This window comes from Sphaerodactylus townsendi, linkage group LG03 (genome assembly GCF_021028975.2).
Source record: "Sphaerodactylus townsendi isolate TG3544 linkage group LG03, MPM_Stown_v2.3, whole genome shotgun sequence".
NCBI classification, from domain to species: domain Eukaryota; kingdom Metazoa; phylum Chordata; class Lepidosauria; order Squamata; family Sphaerodactylidae; genus Sphaerodactylus; species Sphaerodactylus townsendi.
Window position 1 is genome coordinate 27,918,576 of NC_059427.1, and position 27,526 is coordinate 27,946,101.

The 27,526-nt window shown below is 44.2% G+C and overlaps 1 protein-coding gene across 1 annotated transcript in view; it reads left to right on the top strand.

The window, feature by feature from the left end:
* The window catches only part of PTPRG (protein tyrosine phosphatase receptor type G), a 703,641-nt gene that overhangs the window by 622,736 nt on the left and 53,379 nt on the right, over positions 1-27,526 (top strand). Inside the window, exon 12 of the mRNA XM_048487318.1 lies at positions 21,728-21,819. Within this exon, the coding sequence (XP_048343275.1) occupies positions 21,728-21,819 (92 nt within the window). The remainder of the gene's footprint in view (positions 1-21,727; positions 21,820-27,526) is intronic.

Sequence of the window (27,526 nt, forward strand, 5' to 3'; positions counted from 1 at the left end):
TTGGACAGTGTTTCTAGAAGAACATATTGCAGCAGATACAATAACTGCTGTGTTACGCATGTCTCTATCTCCATTCCAGTCAAACTGAACAGAGACCTTATAAGTCTAAGCCAAGGCAATACCAAATAAAGTGATTTGCACACGCTGAAAAGAATTAATTTAATAGAAATTTGTTCTTTCTGAAGTGAATTTATGTTCTGCTCGTGGTTTTCAGTGGGTGCACGCTGTTGCTGGCTTGGCTTTGATTCATTCTTGTTCCTGCCATAGCCAACATGCCATAGTCAACATAACATCCAGTCACACACCACAAGGGAACACAAAGGATGATGGGGCCAGGAAGAAGAAGAAGAAGAGTTTGGATTTATATCCCCCCTTTCTCTCCTGCAGGAGACTCAAAGGGGCTTACAATCTCCTTGCCCTTCCCCCCTCACAACAAACACCCTGTTCTGAAAGGGGGAGACAAGTTCCCAGGGCTGTTACTGAGTGGCAGAGGCTTATCTGGTGAACCAGATGTGTTTCCGCACTCCTACATTCCAGCTGGGTGACCTTGGGCTAGCCACGGTCCTTTGGAACTCTCTCAGTCCCACCTTCCTCACAAGGTGTCTGTTGTGGGGAGAGGAAGGGAAAGGAGCTTGTAAGCCCCCTTGAGTCTCCTTACAGGAGAGAAAGGTGGGGTATAAATCCAAACTCCTCTTCTTCAAAGAACCCAAGCATGCCAGTGACAGTGGCCGTCATAGGGCATGCCATCACTGGTCTGCAGGTAAAGACAGACAGCAATTGAAAGCAAACTGATTGACAGTGCAATCCTTAACCAAGCTATTTGCTTCTAAGTCAACTGAAGTTAATGAGCTTAGAAGGGCGTAACTTTGTTTAGGATTGCACTGTAAATCATTACGCCACAGTGGCATTCCCATTTTTTAGGTATTTTTTTCTTATACATTAGGTCAGGAGGACATGAGCATATTGAATTGAAAATTTTCCTAGACGATAATTATTTAGGATATTTCTCTTTGTTTCTGTAGTTTCAGTTGTGTTTTTTTCCTAAGGTAAAACTCTTTGGTTTTCTGCGTAATTAGCAGCTCTTTAAATGTTACGATACCCCTTGATTTTTGAAGGGCCTTTTGCATAACAAATTTTCCTCAGCATTTTGACTGCCAGTGTTTTGGGACTAGATCTGAAAGTTGAAAGAGGTCCTTGATTTCTCTCTCTCTCTCTCTCTTTTTTACAAACAGTTTGCACAAAAGTGATTTTATTTGGTTTTCCTTTTTATCTCAGGCGTTTTATGACCTTTTACTCAATTGGTACAATTACTGTTGCCTCTTGAGCAGTGGAATTGAATAGCTATATAGTTAGGTTGGGATTTAGAACAGTTGTGTTTTCCCCTGCTTGAAAATGTTGAAGAAGTGTCCGACCCATGGCTTCCAGAATAATCTCAATGGGCTAGAGGAGTGGATGGAGCCAAACTAACTGCCTCCTGCCTTTAACACAGCACATTTTGTCCATATTCCATTCACATAATGGATAAGGATGTGGGTGTTTTCTCATGTTGTGAGTGATATACAAAGATGAAAAAAAGATTTAAAGTCAGAACTTTATGGTAGGGGTCCTTAAGCATACACAGATGGTAGAATCATAGAATCATAGAGTTGGAAGAGACCCCAAGGGCCATCAAGTCCAACCCCTTGCAATGCAGGAACACACAATGAAAGCATTCCCGACATGCTGATCCAGCCTCTGTATAAAAACCTCCAAAGAAGGAGACTCCACCACTCTCCGAGGCAGTGAATTCCACTGTCGAACAGCCCTGACAGTCAGGAAGTTCTTCCTAATGTTTAGGTGGAATCTCTTTTCCTTCACCATGTCCTAGTCTCTGAGGCAGAAGAAAACAAGCCTCCTCCCTCTTTGACATGACATCCCTTCAGATATTTAAACATGGTTATCATGTCACCCCTTAACCTACACTTCTCCAGACTAAACATCCCCAGCTCCCTAAGCCTCTCTTCGTAGGGTATGGACTCCAGATCTTTTACCATTTTGGTTGCCCTCTTCTGGACTCACTCCAGACAGTCAATATCCCTCCTGAATTGTGGTGCCCAGAACTGTACACAATATTCCAGGTGAGGTCTAACCAATGCAGAATAGAGAGGTACAATCACATCCCTTGATCCTGAAACTATACTCCTATTGATACAATCCAGAATCGCATTGGCTTTCTTGGTTAGCATAAGTCACTGTAAAACCACGCAAAACTAACTGGCAAAAGTCTACACCATACAGTAATATATATTATTTTAAAATGGTATCATTGCCTGAATTCCCAACCGTATTGAGCCTGTGATTCGAAATGGTTTCAGTTTCAATTTCGTGCAGGCTAGCTTCTTTGGCCAATTCTGCCCTTGAATCAGTAGCCCTTGCATATATATCACATTGGTTGGGAATCTCCTTTCCAGATTGGCGTTTTTGATCCTTTGGTTGCTACAAAGGTTAACCGACCAGCTTGTTGCTACAGCCTGACGTCGGGTCCATGTTCGGCGCAGCATCACCTTGTACGTGGGCAGTTTCCAGTGGCACCACTAGGAGGAACGGACATCACCGCCTCTGTCTGTCTGCGTACTTATTTCTAGCCCATCACCAAAGACCCTGGGCAGGGTACAGTGGTCAATACCCATTGATAGCTCTATTTGCTGTGCATTTATCTAATCTTTTAAAAGCCATGCAAGATACTTGCCATCACCATGTCATGTAGAAATGAATTCCATCAGGTGGTTAAGTATTTTTGAGTGAAATAATGTTGCTTTTTTTCTCTGTTTCTTAACATGCTGCTAGTCATTTTCATTGAGTCCCTTTACTGTAAGAAAAGGGACAAATGATCTCTGTTCACTTACTACAGTTTATAATCGAATGGTCCCATTCATATATATCATAGAGAGTTTGGAGTTTGGATTTATATCCCCCCTTTCTCTCCTGTAGGAGACTCAAAGGGGCTTACAATCTCCTTGCCCTTCCCCCCTCACAACAAACACCCTGTGAGGTGGGTGGAGCTGAGAGAGCTCTGAGAAGCTGTGCCCAGCCCAAGGTCACCCAGCTGGCGTGTGTGGGAGTGCACAGGCTAATCTGAATTCCCTAGATAAGCCTCCACAGCTCAAGCAGCAGAGCAGGGAATCAAACCCGGTTCCTCCAGATTAGAATGCACCTGCTCTTAACCACTCCACCACTTCTGCTCCCGACACACACACACACACACACCAATCTTTTTTTAAAAAACTCATAAAAAGGCACTTAATCTCCTTGATTATCTCTTTCGCTCTTGGAAGTTGATCTCAAATATAGCTGTGCTCATACTGCTTAGTGTGCAACTGGCATTGTCCATTACTGCTTTTGCTCATGATTGCAAAAAAAGATGGATATGCGCCAGTGACAATAGTAAGCAACATAGAATGTCAGGAAGAAGGTCTGCCTAATAATCATGGCGAAGATGATGAAGATGATGCAGTTATTGTGTAAATATTGCATACTGTTTTCAGCAGTTAAAAATTTGTTTGAATGACAAGCACATCTGATGTTTGTTACCTTGAATCATTATTGTGGCAAAATTTCCTGTTAATTATGACAAGTGTTGATTTTCCTTGCCTCTGTGAAAGAACAGTTAGTGGGTTTTGCGTGGTTCCTCACGGGCAGAGAAATCTGAGCAGGGCAGAGGATTTGGTCTGCACAATGGTGTGCAATAGATTTTTTAAAAATGTTTCTCTTGGTTGTGGAGGTATATTTTCAGCATGCTGACAAACTTGATTAAAAATAACAATGCTTCACTGAAATTGCTACACCCGATTAGGGCTTCCATGTTTTATTATGAACAGTGCTGCTTTATGCATGCATGCCAGCATTTGAAAATATAAAGCATGCTTCATATCTTCTGCTTTCTGACCCCCAGTATCTCCTGTGTGCTGTTCAATTTGGTTTGGCCACTTTTTTCCAAGCAGAGATTCCACTTCATACTCTGTGGCCCGGTGCCTCCATCTTCTTTTTCTCATCCTGCATTGCTGCTTCAACAGCCCCTATTCCTTTCCTCCATCCTTTATTACACCTGAGATTTTACATCTGCTGGACAGGAAATACGGTAATAGGGAGTCAGTCAGACCATTAAGTGCAAACTTTGTAAGTTATATTATGAGCTGGTACATGGTAAAACAACTTTGCTGAAGCTAAGGAAGCCTGGGACCGGCTTAGTATCTGGATGGGAGGCTTCTTTGGAACCCAGGTGTATGCTGCTGTAGTAGAACAAAGGGAGAATGTGAATGTAACAAATATAAACAAGGCCTGGATTTTCGAGACATCTTCTTAATTTCCTTCTGCTGCTTTGCACGGGATATTTTACCGCCTTCGGAACCTTCCAACTGGATCTTTGAAGCAAAATCCTGTCAGGAGCTGATTTTTGGCCCTGTTGTGCGCTCTGTGAAAGAGAACACAGATGCTGTCTCACATGAGTGCAACATCACACGGACAGGAGAGTCCCTCATTAATATTCAGTAGATTGGTTGATCATATGGGCTTTTTCTTTGCGGGCTTTTAATTGCCGGAGCCTGCATGATTTGCTCGTAAAAGTCAGTGACTGATGACACTCTGTGCAGTGCTTTGCAGACTGCCGGCAGCTGCTGCCTTGAAGCCAAGTTCACCATTCACTGCTCCGTTCATTTCAGTGAGGGCTGCGCCTGCTGGGCTGTTGGTTAATACTAGGCCTGTCTTGATCTGCTGCACTCTTTCTCTCAGGCTGCAGTTACTTCCCAAGTTCTTATTGCCGAGTCTGATGCTGGCAGACATTTTAAAGCTCAGCATATCCACTTCCCGCGACCATATCAACCGAGGCTGGTATCTGTAATGGCCGTTGTCACTGAAACTGTTGACAGGCAGATATTGTCTTTATTAATCCATGTACAAAGCGTGGTGCCAGAGTGGCGTAGTGGTTAAGAGCAGGCGGATTCTAATCTGGAGAACCAGGTTTGATTCCCCACTCCTTCACCTGAGTGAACCAGATGTGTTTCCACATTCTTACATTCCTGCTGTGTGACCTTGGGCTTGTCACAGTTCTTCAGAACTCTCTCAGCCCCACCTACCTAACAAGGGCCCCTTCCGCACACGCAAAATAATGCATTTTCAAACCACTTTCACAACTGTTTGCAAGTGGATTTTGCTATTCCGCACAGCTTCAAAGAGCTCTGAAAGCAGTTTGAAAGTGCATTATTCTGAATGTGCGGAATGAGCCTTAGTGTCTCATTGCTGTGAACAATATTCACTGGAAGAAGGGTGGGCAATAGCAGCAAGATTTGGATAGCCTTCTACCCTGGCACTTCTTGTCAGGAGAAACTTGCAAGCAGGGGATCAGAGCATGTTAGCAACTGCAGACCACTTCTCTTGCTAGAGTCCAGATCTGTATCTCTCCATGCTTGCTCCTAGGAAAGATTTTAAAATGACATCGCTAATTAGCTTCTATACTCCATCTACATTTTATACCTTGGAAAGCATTGCATGGTGCCCAGCTAACACAGGTCTCCACTGCTAGGGAAATAATCTTCCTATGCCCTTCGCCTTATTGCTATCAGAATTCTGTATATCCATCCAATCTCAAAATGTAGTCCTTTTTGCTATTGTTTTTTGGCTGACAGCACAAAGGGCTGTCTGAAGTCTGAGTTACTGTTCTCAGGGGAAATTCAACCTCTTCCTCCTGCTCGTTCTCCAAAAAATGATATGGAGTTTGGGGAGGTGTTTCAGGAAACACGCTGGGTTCTTTGAAAGCCAAAAAAAATTAGATATTTTTGTAACAATTTTTATTTGTGCTTCAAAATCCAAAACTATATATGTTTGTCTTTATGTGTGTGTGTGTGTGTGTGTCTGTGTCTGTGTCTGTGTCTTTATATATATGTCTTTATATATATGTCTAAGACATATATATAATTATATATAAAGACACACATATATATAATTATATATAAAGACATAATTTATATTTATGGTATTTTAATCTGATATTGTGCTCTATTTGTATGTTGTTCACCGCCCTGAGCCCTCCGAGGGAGAGCGGTCTATAAACCCAATAAATAATAATTTTTTAATATATATATATATATATATATGTGTGTGTGTGTGTGTGTGTGTGTGTGTGTGTGTGTGTGTGTGTGTATGTGTGTGTGTGTGTGTGTATATTTGACAAATATATATTTTTGTGCGTGTGTGTGTCTCTTTATATATAATTATATAACTATATGCATAGACAAATATATATATAGACAAATATATATATATAGAAATAAGTACTGTATAATTATATATAAAGACAAATATATATAGTTATATAATTATATATAAAGACATATATGTGTGTCTTTATATATGTGTTTGTCTTTATATATATTTGTCTTTATATATAATTATACAGTACTTATTTCATAGAGACTTCCAGTTTCTTCTGCACTAAATATTAACCTGTAAACCCTAAACTTTCAGCACTTGGCCATTAAGCATCAAAATGAAATTAAATCTTTAATGTCATTATTTTTAAAAAATCTCACTTTTCTCTATTAGATCTTATTTTAACAGTCCGTAACCTTCAAAACCACTAGTCATCTTTTTTCTGTTTTATCTAGGGACTCTATTATGGGTTTCCAATTGTCCGTGAACTTAATTAAGTAATTTTCTTTTAGTAATTAAGTTAACTTTGTTATCTTGGCCAGCTCTGATACCTTCATCTGCCACTCTTCTATTGAAGGTATAGCTGGAGTTTTCCATTTCTGCACTTATAGTATTTTTGCAGCTGTCATCATATATAAAAACAAAGTTCCATGTTTTCTTTCCTGAGATCCGTCCATAAGTTCCAACAAATAAACCTCGTGTATCATTTGTACATTAGTCTTTAAAAGCTTTTGAATTGTTGTATGTATTGACCTCCAAAATGCTTTAGTTTTTCCACAAGTCCACCGTACATGATAACGGTTCCTCTCTTGTTCATTTGAAACATTTTATACATCTGGGTGACCAGAGGAGGGCAACCAAAATGGTAAAAGGTCTGGAATCCATGCCCTATGAAAAGAGATTTAGGGAGCTGTGGAGATGTTTAGTCTGGAGAAGCGAAGGTTAAGGGGGGACATGATTAGCTATGTTTAAATATTTGAAGGGGTGCCATGTTGAAGGGGGATCAGGCTTGCTTTCTGCTGCCTCAGAGACTAGGACACGGAGCAATGGATTCAAGGTGCAGGAAAAGAAATTCCACCTAAAACATTAGGAAGAACTTCCTGACTGTCAGGGCTGTTTGACAGTGGAATTCACTGCCTCTGAGAGCGGTGGAGTCTCCTTCTTTGGAGGTTTTTAAACAGAGGCTGGATGATCATATGTCAGGAGTGCTTCGATTGTTCCTGGATGGCAGGGGGTTGGACTTGATGCCCCTTGTGGTCTCTTCCAACTCTGCCAGTTTTTCTGGTGTCATATACCAACAATACATCGTTTTGAAAAAGTTTGCTTTCAAATTAGAACTTAAAGTTCAGTTAAGCCCCTTCGACAATATATTCTCCCATTGTTCAAACTGGATATTGTACTCAAGGTTCGCAGCCCATGTTATCACGCATTCTTTAACCCGAAAGCCAACAGAATTCTCAATACTTTGCAGAAAACAAGTAGTTTGCCTGGAGTATCCTGACGTTAGAATGAAGAACAGACTTTCAGTTGCAAGATTATGAGACAATTTCTTCAATTCCAAAAGTAGTCAAAGTAGCTTAGAAGTGTTCCTCCTTAACAAATATGGATTCGTGATTATTGAAACGTGAACTCACTCACATGATGACTTTGATAAATATATAATCAGAACAAGTTCCATACTTCAACCTTCCCACTTTCGTAGTTGTAGAAGTGAGAAAATAAATGCTTACAGAATTGAAAACTAGGAAGTTCAAATGAAGCATTTTCCCTAAAATGATAACCATTTGCAAAAAAGAAACCCATGTAGATGCGATTTTTACAAAGCTTTCCTGCATTTTGTAATGGCCCACTTACTTTTTGCAAAAGGGATGAGCAGACTGTGAAAGTGTCTCACAGGGCCCTTCCACACACGCAAAATAATGCATTTTCAAACCACTTTCACAACTGTTTGCAAGTGGATTTTGCTATTCTGCACAGCTTCAAAGAGCACTGAAAGCAGTTTGAAAGTGCATTATTCTGCATGTGCGGAATGAGCCACAAAGAAAAAGAAATTAGTGGGATTTCAGATTAACACAGAGAGCTGGCAAAAACACAGAGAAGGTGGAACTCTGAAAATGTGATAAAATAGCTGCTTATTGTGTAGGCAGGGGGCACTTCTGCCAGGCTGGTTTGGATTCTAACTTGGGGATGTGGCTTGGGAGCTTGGCTGAAGGAGAAGGGATCACAATCTTGGCTGAGCATTGTCAAAATATTTTCACTGATCCTGTCTCCCTAGCATGAGGTTGGTAAAGTGGGAAGAAGGGGCAGGAGAGAGTCAGAAGGGGTATGGCACTTCGGCAGTTTGGGGGAGAGCAGCTCCTGGAATCAGGTCAGAAGCCAGTGTAGTGTAGTGGTTAAAAGCACGTGGATTCTAATCTGGAGAACCGGGTTTGATTCCCCACTCCTCCACCTGAATGGCGGAGGCTTATCTGGTGAACCAGATGTGTTTCTGCACTCCTACTTTCCTGCTGGGTGACCTTGGACTAGTCACAGTTCTTCAGAACTCTCTCATCCCCACCTACCTCACAAGGTGTCTGTTGTGGGGAGAGGAAGGGAAAGGAGTTTGCAAGCCACCTTGAGTCTCCTTACTGAGGGATAAATCCAAACTCCTCTTCCTCTTCTTCTTCTTCCTCTTCTTCTTCTTCTTCTTCTTCTTCTTCTTCTTCTTCTTCTTCTTCTTCTTCTTCTTCTTCTTCTTCTTCTTCTTCCTCCTCCTCCTCCTCCTCCTCCTCCTCCTCCTCTTCTTCTTCTTCTTCTTCTTCTTCTTCTTCTTCTTCTTCTTCTTCTTCTTCTTCTTCTTCTTCTTCTTCTTCTTCTTCTTCTTCTTCAATGAGTGAGTATACTGGTAGTCCAGTCTGATGTCTTGTGAGAAATGTTCCAGTTATTAAATTGTGCTATCAATTTGAGACTCATTTCTAGCCTCTATTAGCCCCATCTCTCTTTTCTCTCATTAAAGTTTGAGCATATCTGGGGGCATGGTGGATGGAATGAATACAATGAGAAAAGCATATCCTGCCCCTGTAAATTATACGGCACTGGACATCCATGCTGTCCAGTTGCTTGTCTACGCTTCACAGTTGTCTGCAGGAAGAATGCCATCAATACAACCGTCAGAAAAATCTCTACTGCAGTTTTGCACAGGCCATATCTGCATGTGAGGGCACTTGATTTACTGAAGAAGTGGTATTTGAGGACTGCAGAGTCTTCTCAGTAAAACCTGTTTGCCGTATTTAAAATCTCCTTTCCATCTGGAGATTTGTTGCTCAACACTGAACTGTATTGTATAGAGCTCTATACTGTTAGTGCCATTTCCATAAATAAATATAATGAGTTGCCCTGAATCGGACCTCTCCGATGGATTGTTTTCCGCAGACAATTCCCAAAGCTCAGTGTTCTGTGATCTTGGGAAGTTATTTGCTATTATGCAGTGCTACAAGCAAATGCATAAGTATGTGTGTGCATAGTGATCTACCCACTCAGAAGGAACGGCCTTTGTTAGAGGAACAGAAATGATGATGTGAAAATCACGTACAACATGACCATAAGCCTCTTTGTTTACTCAGAAATTAGCCCCATCAATTCCAGTGTAACTTATTCGCATAACAGTGGGCACAGGATTGCAGCCTTGAAAATCTTTTCACTGATATTTTAAAACGTTCAACTCCAAAAAGGCATTCCTTCCCCACTCCTTCTTCTTTAAGGCCAGCTATGATTAATACTTAGTGAAACTATCGTTTTTGGGGAAAGCGATTGAGCAGACGGTTGCAGTACTATGTCAGGTTTTTCTGGCCAACGCACCTGCTCTGACCCATTTCGGCCTGGCTTCAGCCCCAGTTCTGGGACAGAGACAGTACTGGAGGCCCTGGTGAATTATCTCCACATACAGATAGGGGAAACACTTCTTTGTTCATCCTGTTGGGATTTGTCAGCAGTTTCGATGTAATGGGCCGTTGGATTTTGCTGAGCCACCTAGAGCAGGAGATTAGTTTGAAGAATATAGGACTCTAGTGGTTCTGGTCCTTTCATGTCACATCATATGCAGTTAGTGAGCAATAGAGATGCTAAGTTGACTGCCTAGAAGTTGATACGAGGAGTGTCTGAGTGACCAGTTCTCTTCACAGTTGCTGTGTAATATCTGTGCTAGGTTCTCAGTGAGATTGCCTGGAACTTTTAGGTTTGGGTGCCATTAATAAGCTGATATTCAGCAGTGTATTTCATTTAAAAAGCATCTGGGGGCAATAAACTGGACTCTGGGCCCTTGCCTGGAAGACATGGGGAACAGGCTAAAGAGAAACAAGATGAAACTGAATCCAGGTAAGATGGAGGCCACTCTAGTTGGAAAAGCGGACAATTTGAAGGGGCTCATTGTATCAACATTAGACAGAATCACACAGCACCCCAGTGATTCCGGCCGTGAAAGCCTTCGACAATATATTATATTTATTATATTATATAATGGCAGGCTGTTTAAACAGCTTTGGGAAGACGTTGGACCCAGCTCTGCTAGTGAAAAAGCAAGCTGACACTACAGGTAAATGTGCCATTGGTCATTTCTGTCTGCCATGAATTCAATCAGTCTAGCCACTCGGATCAATGCTATTGTAAACTTGGAGGAAGATTACTGCAATACGTTCTACAAAGGACATTTCCTTAAAGGTAATCTAGAAACTACAATTAGTCCAGAATCCAATTAACTTGCCACATGGCCTCCACTTCCTGTGGTCTGAGGGTAATAAGGTTCTTTGCAGTAGGTCTGTTTGTTCTAGTCAGCCAATATGTTGTCTAGCCTCACCCGGCTTCCTTGAAGCATGTAGTATTACAGTGAGCATGATAGGCTTTGCAATGCTTTTTCATTGCTGGTCAGTGGCAGTGTTTCCAAAAGTTCTCCCAATTGCAGATGTTTCCTGCTTATTCGACTTGGAAAGCACTGAAGGATCTTTTTTGCTTCCAGAGGAGACGTTGCTGTGATCTAGGAAAGCAAAATGGCAGAATCCCCCCTTCCCTTCCCACCTCCTCATGTCTCATTTGGTTCAATGATGTTTTTCCCACTGGGAATAGAGCAGTTCGTGTTTTCTAGCTGCAGTTGTCTTTCCCAAATGGGTCTCTTTTCAGATTTTCATTTTCATTTACAACTACCTCTGGATAATGTAAATTTCATTCTCCCAAGTATGGACTTACTGCTGTTGTTGTTGCTGTTGTACTGATCCAGTGGCGTACGGGGTCCAAATGGCGCCCGGAGACAAAAAAACCCTCTGGGCGCCCCCCCACAGAGCCCCGCTTACTCAAGACTAAGCCCCACAACACTTACTCGCACAGCGCCTTGTCCCCCTCACTCATTTACCCTTTCCTTTCCCCGCAGGCTCTGAGGCTTGGCTTCAGGGAAGCTGCCTCTCAGGCAGCCTGTCTCTATGACTTTCTTAAAAGGGCAATGCTCCAAAGATTGCTTAAGCATGCGTGGCTTCATGGGTAGCCCCATGTCTCCATAGGTGGTACGCCACTGTATTGACCACAGTTTTATTGTTCCAACAGGCTCTATCTGATTTTTCTCTCTCTCTGAAACTGACAAATTGTACACTATAGAATCCAGTAGTGCCTCTTCTCTCAGTGACACTTGACTGGCAGCAAATTCATGAGCCCTAGAACAATTCACTAGTTGCCTATATCCAGGTGCAATTTGCAGTGCTGGTATTTAACATTTAAAGTCCTGTATGGCCTGGGTCCTACCAATATGAAGTTCTGCCTGTCTTCATATCAGCTCATGTGTCAATATGGTCATCAGACAAACTCTTTTCATCATCTCCTTTCACGAGGACTTTTTCAGTAGTTGGTCCTCAATTGTGGAACTGTCTCCCAGTACAGGTGTGTAGGGTATGCCCATTTTCTGCAAACACAGATAGCCTGGTTTATTAAGAGGAGCTTTTTCTGGAATTTACTGTGCAGCAAATGGTTATTGTGGATGTTTTGTTGAATGTAGCTTCTTGAGTTTATATTAAAGTTATATATTAGCGGATGCGATGTGATGTTTTATGGTACGTATAGTCTATAAAATGCCTTGGGGTCAGTTTTCCAGTGTATTGCTGTCTATAAATAATTGTGTCCCATGTTTCCAATAATTGTAAACCCCAAATCACAGATTGCCCACCATGGACAGAAGAATCATGTTTCCAGGCAGAGGCTGAAGCTAAGAATGGTTAGACAGGAAAGATATATAGATAACATTGGTATAGGTATCCACGAAACTGAAACAGCAGTACTGGTAAAGAAGATAACCAAGACGTTCTCATGTGTCACTTATCGCCTAATCATATTTAGGTGCTTGGGAAGTGTTGCAGGTGTTCTAGGCCAATGAAATGAAGCTATTATAAGAATATTTGTTCATAGGCATTATTGATGAAGCCATTGGATATTTTATGAAAGAATCCTATCCTGACATTATTTGTGAACCAAAGCTGAAGGATGATTCATGGGGCCATTTTTGTCACCACTTTATCATCTAGTCCTGGAGTCATTAATGTGCAGGAGGGTGCAAATCAGCTGGTGGTCCTTGGCCCGAAAAATATCCAGTTGTCTTTAACCAAGGCCATGGCATTTTCAGCCTAGTGGAATGCCCTGTCAAATGAGACCTGGGGCCTGCGGGACCTATCACAGTTCCGCAAGGCCTGTAAGACAGAGCTATTCTGCCAGGCCTACAGTTAAGGGCAGTCGTACCAGTCCATTGTAGCTGGCTTCTCTCCCCCCCACACCTTTTCTTCCTCCTTTCCCTTCCCTGACTGCTTTCCTATTCTCCTTTCCTTCCCTTCTTCCTCTAATCCATTCCTCATAGTGAGGGATTGATTTTATGGCACTTTTTATAATGTACGGTCGCATATTTTAAGATGTTTGTTTTTGTAAGCCGTCCGGAGCCCGTCAAGGGGAAGGGTGGCCTAGAAATCAAATTACAAACAAAGGAACTGTTGTTTCGAGTACCTACAAATGGCATCCAAGTTAGTGTGTCTTCCACCCCACAGAAAGGCACTTTGTGTATTACAAAAAAAGAGGGGGGGGGGAAAGCCCTTTAAAAAATCAAATATCATAAATGAATCTCAGTCCATGATGCATATGAACCAAGAAGATAGTTTCGGAGAGTAGCCGCTTTGGTCTGCAATAGAACAGCTTTGACTCTTAAATTGTTGGTCTCTAAGTTGCTACTGGACTCCTATCTAGATGGACCAAGAAATCCTTGGACTTGTGTCTGCCCTCCGCTCCCCTCTGTTCTACCTTCTCATCAAGAAAGTGAACTAGACATTTTGGGTTCCTAGTTTATAGGCAAGAAAACCAAGTACAGTGTAGTCATCCCCGCAGGGTCGCTGCCATGAATATGCACGCTGAGGGAGGTTTCATCTGGTGGAGAGCGTCAGCAACAGGAAGCGCGGGATTTCGTGATCCTGACAACTCTCCCTGTGCTGGTCTCTGGCACCTTTTATTAGGGTTTCATAGTATGCAAAGGAGGTGGGTAGGAGATGAGCTGGAGACCGGAGACCTGAGATCATCATGATGCATGATCTCACCTGGCTACGCGGCGGAGAGGGAGCTTAAGCCGCTTCCGTTTCCAATCCTCACCTGGGGCAAGACCATTGTCCTGCGCTCGTGACTGAGCCAGACAGTTCATGACCCGCGGACTCATAGGGATGAGGAAGTGCCACCAGAAGGTCAGAGGGTCCGCTTGGCGCCCTAACGTTTCTACCACGGTGCTGTTGGTCAGCAGTGCATTACTACATCTCCTCCTTTACATTTTAGAAGGACCAAATGCTAGGTGATTTAAAGGACGCTGCCTCCGCCTGGTCAAGCTGACCGAAAGCTGCTTGTGTAGCATTAGAACTTGGTTATGGGCAGGGGAAATTCGAGGGGCTTCTACACACGCTACAGGCAACATTAGACACACTGAACTAAACAAGATCCGATAACGAGGCATACAATTGCCAATGCAGAGCTGTACAATAGCACTTCAACCATCCTCCCGCAGCCAGCTCCAGAGGGTTGACCACCAATGGGGCAAACATCATATTTCAGATTAGATACAACTTCTGCAGCTCAATGCATTCTTCATATGAATCACTCCGTACCGTCAGAGAGGTTAAAGCAACACATATTATGTACATTCTCACAACCTTGGTGATGCAACAACAGCAAGTAATCAATAGCGCACGATTATCTAAGGTCGCTGATGAAGTTCCTGCTGCTCGAGGCTAGGGCATCCAGAGCGTGGAGGTAGAGCTGGTAGACTTCGCGAAGCGACACAGGCCAGAACGGGCCGATAGTCTTTGAAGTGTTACATGAAACAAGTCCGACTCCCACAAGGGAGTCGCGAAAGGGAAACATAACCCGGCTTTGGCTAGAGCCGCCCGCGTCATCTCGCAAAGGGGGGTCGAGGGGAGGGGCGGAGCGACCGTGCTTGGGCTCCCCGAGGTGAAGCCTGATGCAAACAATGGTGGACGGCGTAGAGAGTCCCCGGGCAGGCAGATAGGCGGAATGCAACAACAGCAAATACGATAACTTCGTACCATACGCAGTAACTTCAATAATCAGTCGGGTCATAGTATCAACAATTCCTTTGGAGTCGGGTCTAATGGGCATAAAGGGCAGATCAGACATTATACGGGTAAATAAATATATACAAGACATGCATGTTTGTAGATAGGCTTATTATCATATAAATGAAAAACAATAAACATAGCTAAACAGTACATAGGCTAGATGTAAGGGAAGGAAGGCAACCCGGTGGGTTGCCTAATTGTCCAATGCATGGCTCTTGCTGTTTGACTACCAAAGCTACAGAGCCGATGGCGAAGTAGGGTCCGCGGGTTTCTCAAGAGCGAGGGAGAGCTACTTCGATAGTCTTTAGCATTGCAGGTTCAGTGACTCTCACGAAAGGTTGTGAGAAGGCGTTCCAACAATTATTCGCTGAAAACAGCCGAGAGTTCCAAGGGTTAATCTATCAGGAATGTTCCTGGCTGCAATCTCCAAGTTTCAGCCAGGGGCTGCAGAGGGAGAGAGAATGGCGGGCTGTAGATGAGACAGCCACACACAGCGGCCAACCTTGAGCCATGCTGGCCCAGGCTGCCATTCCCCTGGGGCAGCGGGTTGCGACTGCGGGAAGAATGGGTACTGGTTCCAGAGAGGTCCCTTCCCATCTTGGCCCAGGCTGGGGGGTGATCGGGCTCTTCACAACAGGGCGGCGGGTCGGATCCTCCAGGGGAGGCCCCGCCCATCTCCGGATGGCCGGCCTCAGCTGGCGAGCGACCTCTGTATAGAAGAGAAAACGTTTAATGCTTTTCCCCAGGGTTTTGGCGGCTGGCTGAGTTAGTTCTATAGATGACAATGGAAAGCTCGAGTTCCGAGTGGGGAAGGGTAATTTTGATAGAGAATAGAGAAGAGTACTTTGGATATGGTCTGCTGGATGAGACCTTGATTGGGTCAATAGGGGGGGGAACTACTCCTTTCAAGCGAGCTTCTGGCCATGAAGCTGGCCCATTCGACAACGCATCACTTGCAAAATATCTGCTGCTAAGAGATACAAGGGTGGAATTGCCCGGGTTTAGGGAGAAGGGAGAGGTCATATCCAGGTCGGATGTTTGTTTGTAAAACTATCCCAATCACCGCCTAAGGTGTGGCTTTGCAAAGCAACTAAACAATTCACAATTAGGTCATATCTAATATAAAGCATCTATAGGAGAGAAGTAGAGAAGGTGCAAAGGATTAAGTTCCTGTTCTTGAGTTTGGATCACACGAGCAACTTGAAACCCTTTTCAAACTCTGGGTGTGTTGAGGTGGTGAGTCAGCCCATTTGAGAGAATGCAAGGGGCAATGAGAAGAAAAAAGGAGGGGGGGGGGGTTGGAAGTTAACTCTACCTCCTGTAAGGAGACCCCGGCCGGCTTGAACTTGCTTCCTACCTTCACAGCTACGGGAGGCTGTGTATGGGTGGGTGTGGCTGAGAGAGCCCCCCAGGCACCGTGACTCAGCCAGGAGGGCACTCAGCAGAGCCGAGCACGAAATAATTCTGGCTCCATTACAAGCCTGTGCTACGCCTAATGTGGCAGTGTAGGCTCAGGTAGACAAAGTTGAAAAGGTTCTCAAGAAAAGGCTTGAAGAAGAATTTTGAGGGTTAAAACTAAAATGGAGGTGCTTGAGGCAGAATGGGCGGACACCTTCAAGGCATTGGGCACATATAATCAAAAGAAGAGAAACTTTAAATTGAAGCATAAGAGCATAGCTTCTAGGTGCGTTAGCCGGGGAAAATTCCTGGGCGAGGGAAGAACTCAGGGGTCCCTTTTAAAAGGGCAAGACACACAGAACACATAAGCATACATGAGCATATAATGTAATGAGGAGGATTGCAACTTTGACTCATCTTGCTCTCTTGCTGAAGATGGTTTTCTTTGTGAGAGCATTTTAAACAAGGCTAATTAATCCATATTTGGATTTCAGGAGAGCATTTTATCAATATAAGCGGGTGAAAAGGAAGTGGGTTAGTCCTTGTCTTAATTCCATAGGAAGTAATTTCCAAACTGGATCATTTTCATTGAACAGACAATTGAAGACAAACCTTAAGAGGAAATAACATGAGTTTACATCCAGACTTCGAGGGGAGGGGTCTGCAGTTCCTCGTGTTGCTGTGGAAGAAAAGATTAGTTGGGGTCGATAGAATTGCGCAGTTTCCTTGTCCCCATGGCGCGGGGTTCCAAACTGGTTCAAACAGGGTCCTAGGAGGCACGTGTTGAATCTCTATGAGAATGGCTGCACTCCAAACCTCCTCGAAGCCCACCATCTGGGTCTCGCGAGGGCGGCTCCGCAGGCTAAATCCTGCTCCTTCTGGAGGTACCGACGCATTTTGCTGTTACTGGGTGCTTGGAGCTTAGGCCCTGTAATGCGCTCAGAGAGGCGAAATTGGCTTGAACTCCACGGCTGGAGGGGCCAAGGGGCTTTATGAAGGACTCTAGGCTTTTAAGGTTTGATCGCGGGCGAACGCTTCCATGCCTCATTGTCCTGTATGTGACATTCTGAGGAGTGGTTCAAGACGGCAGTCCCTGGTTAGTGAGACGGACGGGCATAGTGCCAAGATACAGGTTTTTCCGCCAGCATTCCTTCCGCCGCAAATCAAAGTGGTTTTGCAGGATTTTGAAATGCGCCGCCATTCCCAGGCACCGACGGAGGCATGGTGATTTTGGTGAAATAGCAGGAACGAAAGCAGAGCTTTCGGAAGCGGAAACGCAGGAGAGGGGCAGCAGGCAAGAGATTTAGATCAGCTGAGCTTAGATTAGATTCATGAAGGCATAGAGGCAGGAGGACCGGGGAAAGGCAGGCATTGACACCGCGAGGGGAGGTAGGCATTCGCCGAAGTTTCCTCCGCAGGAACGTTACCGCGCTTCTGCCAGAGTTTGAAACCCGCCATTACGCGGGCGCTGACGGGGCGCGGTGGCTCCAGAAAACAGGGTGAAGCGGGGCGAAGCGCTGTTTAGAGTGAGGAGGCGGCCGGGCCGCTGGGAGTGCGAAAGGAGAGTTTGAGGGAGGCGAGAAGCAAGTGAGGGCAGAAGGAGGACAGGCCCAAATTAGTGGATAGAGAAAATTCCGGGGTGAAATTAAGGTGAAAGATCAAAGGAGGGCTGCCTACAGCAAGGAGCCATAGGGTCTGCGCCGATGGCGACATAACATTGTCTCCACGCCAGTAGCAGCGACACCGCGCTACAGGCTCTGCAGCGTAAGAGTGCCCGGCGTTTTCCCAACTTTAAGATTCAATGTCCCCCCCTCGGGTACCATATGGACATTGAGCTTCACCCCAACCAATTTGGCGCAGCCTCTCTTTATGGAGACCTCTGCCGCATTTCGCTAACGCTTTAGTTCTCGCTTAACGTGCTTGTCATAAGCCCTGCTTTGCCCCTCTATACTACCGCGTTCCGCCGACGAGTGTCCTAGGACGCAGCTCCTGGATGCCGATTCAGAGGACAGGCGAGCACAAACGGTGGTCCCCTGGATGCGCCGATCCAGCTGACTTCGGGTATCGCTGCCCTTCCTGGCAGGCTGCATCGTGAGCAGGGGTGGAGGTCTTCGAGGATCTCCCGGTTTCGCACCAGCTGTAGCGTCATCCCCGCGAGGTCGCCGCTAAGGAATAGGCGCAGACGCGAGGAGGTTTCATCTGGTGGAGAGCCGCCAGCAACAGGCCGGATTTCGCGGATCCTGACAACTCTCCCCTGTGCTGGTCTCTGGCACCTTTACATGGGTTTCATTGTATGCAAAGGAGGTGGGTAGGAGATGAGCGGAGACCGAGACCTGGAGATCATCATGTGATGCATGATCTCACCTGCCACGCGGCGGAGAGGAGCTGCCGGAAAGCCTAATCCCCTCACCAAGACCATTGTCCCTATACCGTGACTGAGCCAGACAGTCTGGCAGACCGCGGACTCATGGGGATGAGGAGGGGGGTGCGGTGGCGCACTGTGAAGGCCGTGAGGTCCTCATGGGCGCCCCAACGTTTCTCTACTCACGTGCTGCTGGGTCAGCAGTGCATTACTACAGTACAGCTTGTCATTTTGCCTAATATGGGCATCAGGATTTTTTTCCAAAGCAGAAATCCTTGTTCCACTGTATTGCGGGGAGGGGGCCGTATACATGCTTGATGACACTAATGTGGCAGCTGGTATATATTTAACTTGGGTCTTGCTGCTCTAATAAATAATATCATGTCAGCTAGATTATAAACTGCTCATAATTAGGGGGAGGGAATTTGAGCATTCCAGTGGCAGTGGGCTTCAAAATGTCGGCACCCTCTAGTCTTGGAGAATGTGAGATTGAGGTGCATCACAAGTCAGCCAGGCCCATGGACTTTGTTGCCTTTTCTTAGTCATATGCTGGTGTATGATCAGCTCATTGTAAATACGCAATGCTTTATTTCTTGTAGGTGAGCCTTGTTCAATATACAGAGTTATTCCGACTGTTCTGAGGATGAGAACTGTGTCAGATAATTTGTTTTTTTTAAAAAAATCTTCTTCCAAGGTGTTAAATTTATACGTGTTTTCAGAAAATTATGATAATAACCAAAGTGGTTCTCCTGGGATTTCGTGAATGTTTCACTCCCAAGGAGAAAATCCTGAATGCACTGAGCATACACACATATTGTGCCTATTTCATATTCATAGCCCTTCCCTTACTGTGATTGATTTATTCCCGTCTGTGCCCCAGGGTGTTCATAGGCCAAAGTGAAGGCAGCCCAAGTAGAAACAAAGCCCCTCTTTGCTTTAAGAAGAGAAGGGGGAAGAGCAGTCGAGCTACTCAGGGAAAAGACAGACTTTTTTTTGTTGGAGTGTGTGGGCAGATGTCACACACCTTGGATTCCCGTGCATCAGTTCGCTGTAGAGCATTCCAGCAAAGTATGCTCTCTGCTAACCTCTATACAGTTATGAAAAGACAGTCTGTCTGGAAATCAGAAGTCTGCTTTTGAGTTGAATCATGCTGCAAAATGTGATCTGGGGTGGTTGCATATTGTTTCAGAGGTTCTGTGAATTTAGCTGCTTTGCTGTTTTTAGTATTCATAAAATGAAATGAGTGTGACGTAGCTGAGATTGCTCCATATCCCTCCTGTGGTACTTCTGAAAGCTTATGGGGTGGAAGGGAAGGACAGACTGGGAGAGACTCAGGTTCAAATCCACACTTGAGCAGGAAGCTCTGGGGCAGCTAGTCTAACTAACCTCATAAAACGATTGACGGAATAAAATAAGATGACTATGCCATCCTGAACTCCTTGTTGCCCCATGCCTTACTCCAGAATAGTGGTTAAGAGTGGCAGACTCTAATCTGGAGAACTTGGTTTGATTCCCCACTCCTCCACGTGAAGTCTTCTGGATGAGCTTGGGCCAGTCACAGTTCTCTCAGAACTCCCTCAGCCCCACCTACCTCACAAGGTGTTTGTCAGCCACTCTGAGACTCTTTAGAGAAAAGTAGGGTATACATCCAACTCTTCAGCTCTTCTTAAAAATCACCCTCTTGCTTAGCTACCACAGTTCAGTGTTCCTTAAACTTTGGATTGGGCCCAGGGGCCCCTGGGTCAGGGTTCTGAAAGTTCTAAAAGGATCTGATCCAGAGGTTCACGAGGCCCTCATTTTCTCAGCTTCTTGCAAAAGATTCATTTAGCCTTTGAGAGCAGTACAGTGGACTGCCTATATATATGTATATTAGCCCTCTCCTGTGTATCTCTGCTGGAAACAATGGAAGTACAAATTGCTTTGACCGAGTCAGCAAAGCTGACAGGATGGAGTGGGCTTTTCTACTTGGCCGTCATTCCAGAAAACTGTGCTGCGCGGCAGAAAAGCGGTGACCCTGGACAAGTGGAGGCAGACGCCCGTGATGTCAGGGAGCCTAATTGGGGCGGCGTTAGAGGCTCCGGCACAGGTGTTGAGGAACAGTTTGCAAAGTGAGGCAGGGCAGAGGGATCTGCCGGCTTCGACCGGGCTATTGTTAAGCGCTCCTGACAGCTGAGAGCAGCCCCTTCTCTTGTCACAATAGCTGCTCATGCTGAGCAAGTCTCATTAAATATTCAGTTCCAGCCTCAAGCAGCTCATTAAGGCAGCAATGAGCAGTGACGCGGCTGCTGGAAAACCCTGCCTCGCGTAGCATCCCCATGCAGAGGCTCACTGGATCTCTGGATGCTCTTCTCCTCAGTGCCTTCTCTGTGATGACCAGCTTGTGCTCTTTGCTTTGCATTAAGTACAGGTAAAAAAAAATTACTAGGGAGGTGCTGGAGGTTGGTCAACGTGGCTGCCGTGGCACCCCTGGGGTTACTGCATTTGAGCTCTTTCCGTGGTCACTTTTGGGGGGGGGGCTGAACTGACATCTGCCAAAGGCTTTTGCTTGACAGCATCTGTGATTCTTGCAGTTTTGCAGGAGGAGTCTGGGAAGGGGATGGCACAGCTGCAAGGAGCTTAATGGAGCAAAGTTCCTTTGTATTGAGCGTGTAACTTCCCTAAGGAAACAGCTTGCCAGCAGCTGTGAGCTACTGTCTCTTGCATACCTGCCATGAAGGAGTAGGGTTCTATCCAAGGGGAGCGTTGCCAATAGCCTTTTTTTTTAAATTTCGCAACACATTTCTCTCTTGAGAAGGGCTGTTTCGATGTAATTGAACTGAAGTAAGAGCCACTCAAAGTTTGTTTTTAGAAGTGAATGGGAGAGAGCCACGAGATGTCAGCTGCTAAGTTCCCTGCGCTTCACAATTGTAAACTTAATTGGTAAAAAAGAGGGTGCTCTTCAACGAAATGCTTATTCATAGGGACAAACAGAAGCGCTGCTCAGTGTCCAGTAAAGTCACTGCTATTACCATCCAGAAAAGAAATACAACTTTATGGAGTGGGTGGGTGTTTGAGTGTGTGAGAAAAAGAGACTGCCTGTTAAAATGCTTGGCATGCATGCACACACACACACAAAAATCTTAATTATTCTACTAGCCTGCGACCACTGATAATCTTTCTCTTTCATTTACAGAAAATGTTTTCAGACTGCTCATTTCTATGTGGAGGACAGCAGTTCCCCTCGAGTGGTGCCAAACGAAAACATTCCCATTATTCCCATCCCAGGTAAGCCAGGCCTGAACATATGGCTGTTTATTCATGCTCTGGTTAAATCAGCCTGATGCCACAATCTGATTTTTGTGACAAATCCTAGGTTGTACTGTGTGTTCTGGGTAATTAAAATCAGCTAGCTCCCACAATTCCTGATGTCTGTACTGTGTTTTTCAGTAATTTTTCTGTACCAGTTCATTTAAATGGGGAAAAGTACTTAACTTAACAGTACTTAAGTGGGGAAAAGGGATTAACTCATTATTTTGGGGAGTTGAGATGTAAATAACTCTGATGTTATCACAGAGGCATAGCTGGGCCATACTGCGCCCAGTGCACACTCTGCGTTCCCCCCCTCACCCACCCCCCTCACCCCACATACACCCTTACCATAGTTCAGCCTGAAAGTGCAGGCTGGAAAAAGCGGCCTGTTCAGTTGAGGCTGAAAACGGCCTGGTGGGAACTACAATTCACAGGAGACCTATTAGGAGGATCACAAAGGTCTCCCCTGGGAGGCTCGCAATTCCTGACTGGCTCAGCCTCAACTGAACAGGCTGCTTTTTCCAGCCTGCACTTTCGGGAAGGGTGATTTTCTGCCCCCAGGCATGCGCCTGGTGCAATGCACCCCCGCCCCTGGTAGCTCCACCTCTGTGTTGTCATTAAGGGAGTTCCCATACATCTTCTATGCCCCACCTTCTTCAGCTCAACCACTTGGTCATGAATAGCTTACCCTATCCCACTTGTTCACTGCAGTTCATATTCGGCACCCTACCTGACCTATTGGCATATACTTCTCAATGCCTGTTTCTTCCTTAAAACAATAACAGGAAAGATTTTAAGAAATGTGGAATTTTCATTGCCTTTATTCTCCCAAGAAAATATAAATGCTGTCAAAGGAGTGCTGTAGCATTATGTGATAAAATGTCATCCTTTTCATTTAACTTATTCTCAATCAATCATTCTGGTTGGGCAGATCAGAGCTTTATAGCTACTGGAATAGTTTGCCAGTGTGTTTTGAAGATATCAAAAGATGTGCCTCATTGGTTGGAGGATAAGAACGGTGTACTCCATAAATTGGTTTAATTTTTAAAGGGATAACTGGCTCAGAGTCAGATTATTACCTGGTTCCTGAATTTTTGTTTTATAGGATTGTCTCCTTTATTGCACAGCTTTCTTCATGTATGCTGCCACAGTAGCACTAAAGCATCAAGTTAGAATCATGTGTAACAGAACAATGTGGTATTTTTCCATTGGTACCGGAAAAATGCCATATTGCTGAGTTATATGTGTAAATATGTATACCCAGTAGAAACCCTTCCTACCAAAATTATAAATTGTCTAAGAACCTAAAAGAAATTGAATTTTATCCTGGAGCAGCAGTGCCGTAGTGGTTAAGAGCAGGTGTACTCTAATCTGGAAGAACCAGGTTTGTTTCCCCACTCCGCTGCTTGAGCAGTGGAGGCTTATCTGGGGAATTCAGATTAGCATGTACACTCCAACACACGCCAGCTGGGTGACCTTGGGCTAGTCACAGCTCTTCTGAGCTCTCTCAGCCCCACCTACCTCACAGGGTGTTTGTTGTGAGGGGGGAAGGGAAAGGAGATTGTCAGCCCCTTTGAGGGATATAAAGGGAGCCCCTTTGAGGGTGGATATAAATCCAACTCTTCTTCTTCTTCTTCTTCTTCTTCTTCTTCTTCTTCTTCTTCTTCTTCTTCTTCTTCTTCTTCTTCTTCTATCATGTTGCAATAAAACTAGGTAACCATGTTGATTGCCTCACCCACAGAATGCCAGCAATTCTGTATGTTACCACTTTGTACATAAAATATGGCATATTCAAGAGTACACCTGTGAATCATGACTACAAATCTGTTCTCTAAGTTAAAAAGGTTCAGAGAAGGATAACCAACATGATTAAAAGAACGGGCCACCTTCCAAATGAGAAAAGGCCAAGTAGTTTGGAGGAGTTTAATTTTTAAAAAAAGAATGGCTAAGCAGAAGGGAACATCATAGAGATTTATACAATCATACATGGTGCAAAGAACCATAATCCTAGAACTCTTGGTTGCTCAACTGGATTGCTATTCTCCAGGTGCTTCTTGGATATTTCCCCAAATTAAAACTGACTTCTGGACTACAGGGATCAGTTTTCCTGGAGACAATGACTGCTTTTGACTCTAGGGTGTTTATGCCCTGTTGAGAAGAATCCCCTCCCCAAACTCTGCCCTGCCCAGGCTCCACCACCAAATCCCCAGGAATTTCCCAGCCCAGAGATGGCAGCCCAGCAAAACTGATTGGCAGTAGATTCAGGTCTCATAGCAGGCAATAATGAATTACTAATGTATTGTCGAAGGCTTTCACGGCCAGATTCAACTTGTTGTGGTGGGTTTTCCGGGCTGTGTGGCCGTGGTCTACCAGATCTACAAGATCTACCAGACCACGGCCACACAGGCCGGAAAACCCATCACAACCAATGAATTACTAAATTTGTAACTCATTTTTGGAATTTATTGCCGTGAGCTGTACTGATGGCCACTACATTCAGTGGTTTTGAAAGGAGGTTAAACAACTAAATGAAATACAGGTCTATCAACAGATATTTGCTGCAGTGGCTAAGTGGAACCACTAAAGGACAACACTGTGGGAAGCCTGTCGTTCTTGAGCATGAGCTTTCCAAGGCAATCTGGTTGTTCTCTGCTAAACTAGATGGGCCTTTGGTCTCATCTGGCAGGGCTTATTTTATATAGTTTTGGGGATGAGGGTACACATCCCACAACATAAGGGTGGTAATGGCAGAAGCGTGGGATTGCATTTTTTTATATTTCTCTGTTTGAAAAACTGTACGCATGTAGGAAGGTAAAACATTCAAGACAGAGCTTCCAGTCAGAGGCATAGCTGGGCCAAACTGTGGCCGGTGCGCATTCTAATTCCCCTCCCCCGCAGCGCCCCCCTTCCCCACTTTCCTCCCTTCCCACACTTACCTTAGTTTCTTTCCTTTTTCAGAATATTTTCAGGCTGCAAAAGACCTGTTCTCAGTAAAAATGGCCTGATGGGAACTATAGTTCCCAGAAGACCTTGTGAGTCCCAAGGTCTCCTGGGAACTGTAGTTCCTCGGGTCGTTTTACTGCGAACAGGCCTTTTGCAGCCTGAAAAAGTTCTGAAAAAGGAAAGGAACTAAGGTAAGTGTGGGAAGGGGGGCACCACAGGGGGCAGGGAAAGGGGGAGGGGTCTGGGGGCGATTTTCCGTGCCCTCAGGCGTACGCCCAGTGCACATCGCCCCCCCGTCCCCTTGTAGCTTCGCGACTGCTTCCAGCATAGTCTTTTATCTGATGTGCTACTTTTCTATGCCCAGAGAATTTTTAGGGAGAAGAAATACTTTGAAAAACTGCAGTGCCCACCTATTGTCTGAGGTGGTAAAGTCCCAGAAGGCTTTTTACCACCTCATTGTCCAGAATACATAAATGATCCTTATTTCAAAATGAAAAAGGAGTTATCACTCTCTTGAAAATGATTTCCTTCTAGTTTCTTCTCAGTGTAATTTTTATTACAAGAAAATCACCCAAGTCATCTGTATATTCCAACTCAAGTCAGTTTTACCTTCCCAGAAATAGAAATTTCAGTCATTATAGGATAAAGATGTCAGAGACATTGTTATACGGAACATATAATTCCATGTTTCCCTGAGTAACTGTAAGCTCTTGTAACCAGTGTTCCTAATATAGCCAAAGAGGTAGGGTTTTAATTGCTAATGTATTTGATGAAAAGTTTCTAACAAACGAATGTTGTTTTAGGTCAGTAGCTGAACTCTGTAGTTTGTCCATGCAAATTAGCTTAATGTAAGAAAGGTTAAATAATGAACAGCGATAGAGAATTAAAGGAGGTGTTATTTTGGCCTTGCTGAAATAAAACTTAATATGTAGTGATACTGGAAAATTAGTTTAAGGCTGCAAATTTAGGGACACTTACTTGGTAATAAGTCCTACTGACTGACTTCAGTGTAACTGACTTCTGAGTAACCATGCTGTGCAATCAGTGTGTAAAGGAGTAAAGTTTGCAACTAGCTGAACAAATTGTATTAATTTAATCGAGTGGAAAATAAGTGTGTTTATGTACATACATAAATGGAGGTTGTATTTTTTCAACATCAATTAATTCAAATTTTGGAGAAGATGGTGAATTTCTAAAAAAGGAAGGGTAGGTTGTGGGAGCTAGTTATCCTGAATTTGAATACTCTTCATTTGTTCATGCCAGGGTTTTGGGTTTTTTTGGAGAAATAGGGAGGTATACCCATGCCCAGCGAAGAAAAAAGTACTGCTTCTCAGTACATTTTTGCCATATTTTGTGCTTTATAAGTTACTTGTGGGAGATTCAAACTTGGGCCATACCCTCAAAAATTTCTGGGGGGAAAACTTTTCTGTGAACGAGGGAAACCAGATTTTCAATATAACTGGAAAACAGGATGTGCTTCTCAGAATATCTGTGGAATAGCAAGCATAAATAAACCAAGTACTGTCAGAGTAAGGGACTTCTTTGTTCACTCCATTACAAAGCAGTGACCAAAAATGGATATTGTAGTTGTAGTTACTTTTGCTTGGCCCAGTGAATTCAAAGGGATTTAAATTTAATGTTTCTCCTGATGAAATCACGCCCTGAAGTCCCCGTGTCTCTCTTTTCTTTGCACAAGCAATAAAACAAAAACACCTTTTCCTGGTCTGTTTGAGTGGCCTTAACTTCATCAAGATGCCCTTTCTGTGCTTCCACCAGACCAGAAAAGGCTTCAAATCCCATTTTCCCCTAAGCAATCTACCGAGTGATGTTTCACACTTGCCTGTCAGCTATAGGTCCCTTACAGCTATTGTGTTGGAAAGCCTCCCAAAAGGTTAAATAGATTTTTCCCTCCTTCTTGATTCACTTAGAACATTCATAAAACGATACCTCTTCTAAACTTTTTTCCCGATAGAAACGGTCAGAGAGCATGAGAAAATTTTCATACCGTATTGATGCCAGATGTAAAGTTTAAATGACATGTTAATAAATGCCTGCTCCTTAAAATAACATTGTTTGTGGATCATAACCCAGATAGTAGTTTAAATGGATGGTTGGATATGTCCTTGTGGAGCTGCACATCTAATTTCATTGAGCAAAACAGACCTAATTTCTTTCTTTGTTTCAGCAATATACATAGTCACAGCGAAGACCATATGGCCATGCATAACTTAAAAAAAAAACTGTTTTGGCAGCCTTTTAGGCATCTCCCGAAGATATGACATTGGCGACTGGCACAGTAGAGTTATGCTAGTACACAAACTGCTGAATTCTTTAATAGCTGTGATGCCTCACTTTCCACTGAAGAAATTTACTTAATTATGGAGCATGAAACTGTAATAACCTATCGGCATGCACTTATCTATGCAAATTCTGTCCTGCAACCCGGACTCCTCATTATGATTCATAATTAACTCTACTGTGCAATCTAGAGAAACCCGGACCAAAGATGGAATCATTAGCTCCGTCACCCCTTCAGCTATTACACGCTAATATAAATCCAAAAGCCTAGGTCTCATCTGGGATCATGCCTTTCGGGTGAGAATGACTGGGTGTGTGGATGGCAGGTTTATTAAACACTGCTAGACATGCTGTCCCCCCCAACCCCAATAACACAAAACCTTGTTTCCCATACTTATAATTATTATATTAGTGTTATTTTGCTTCTTAGGCCATCATTTTG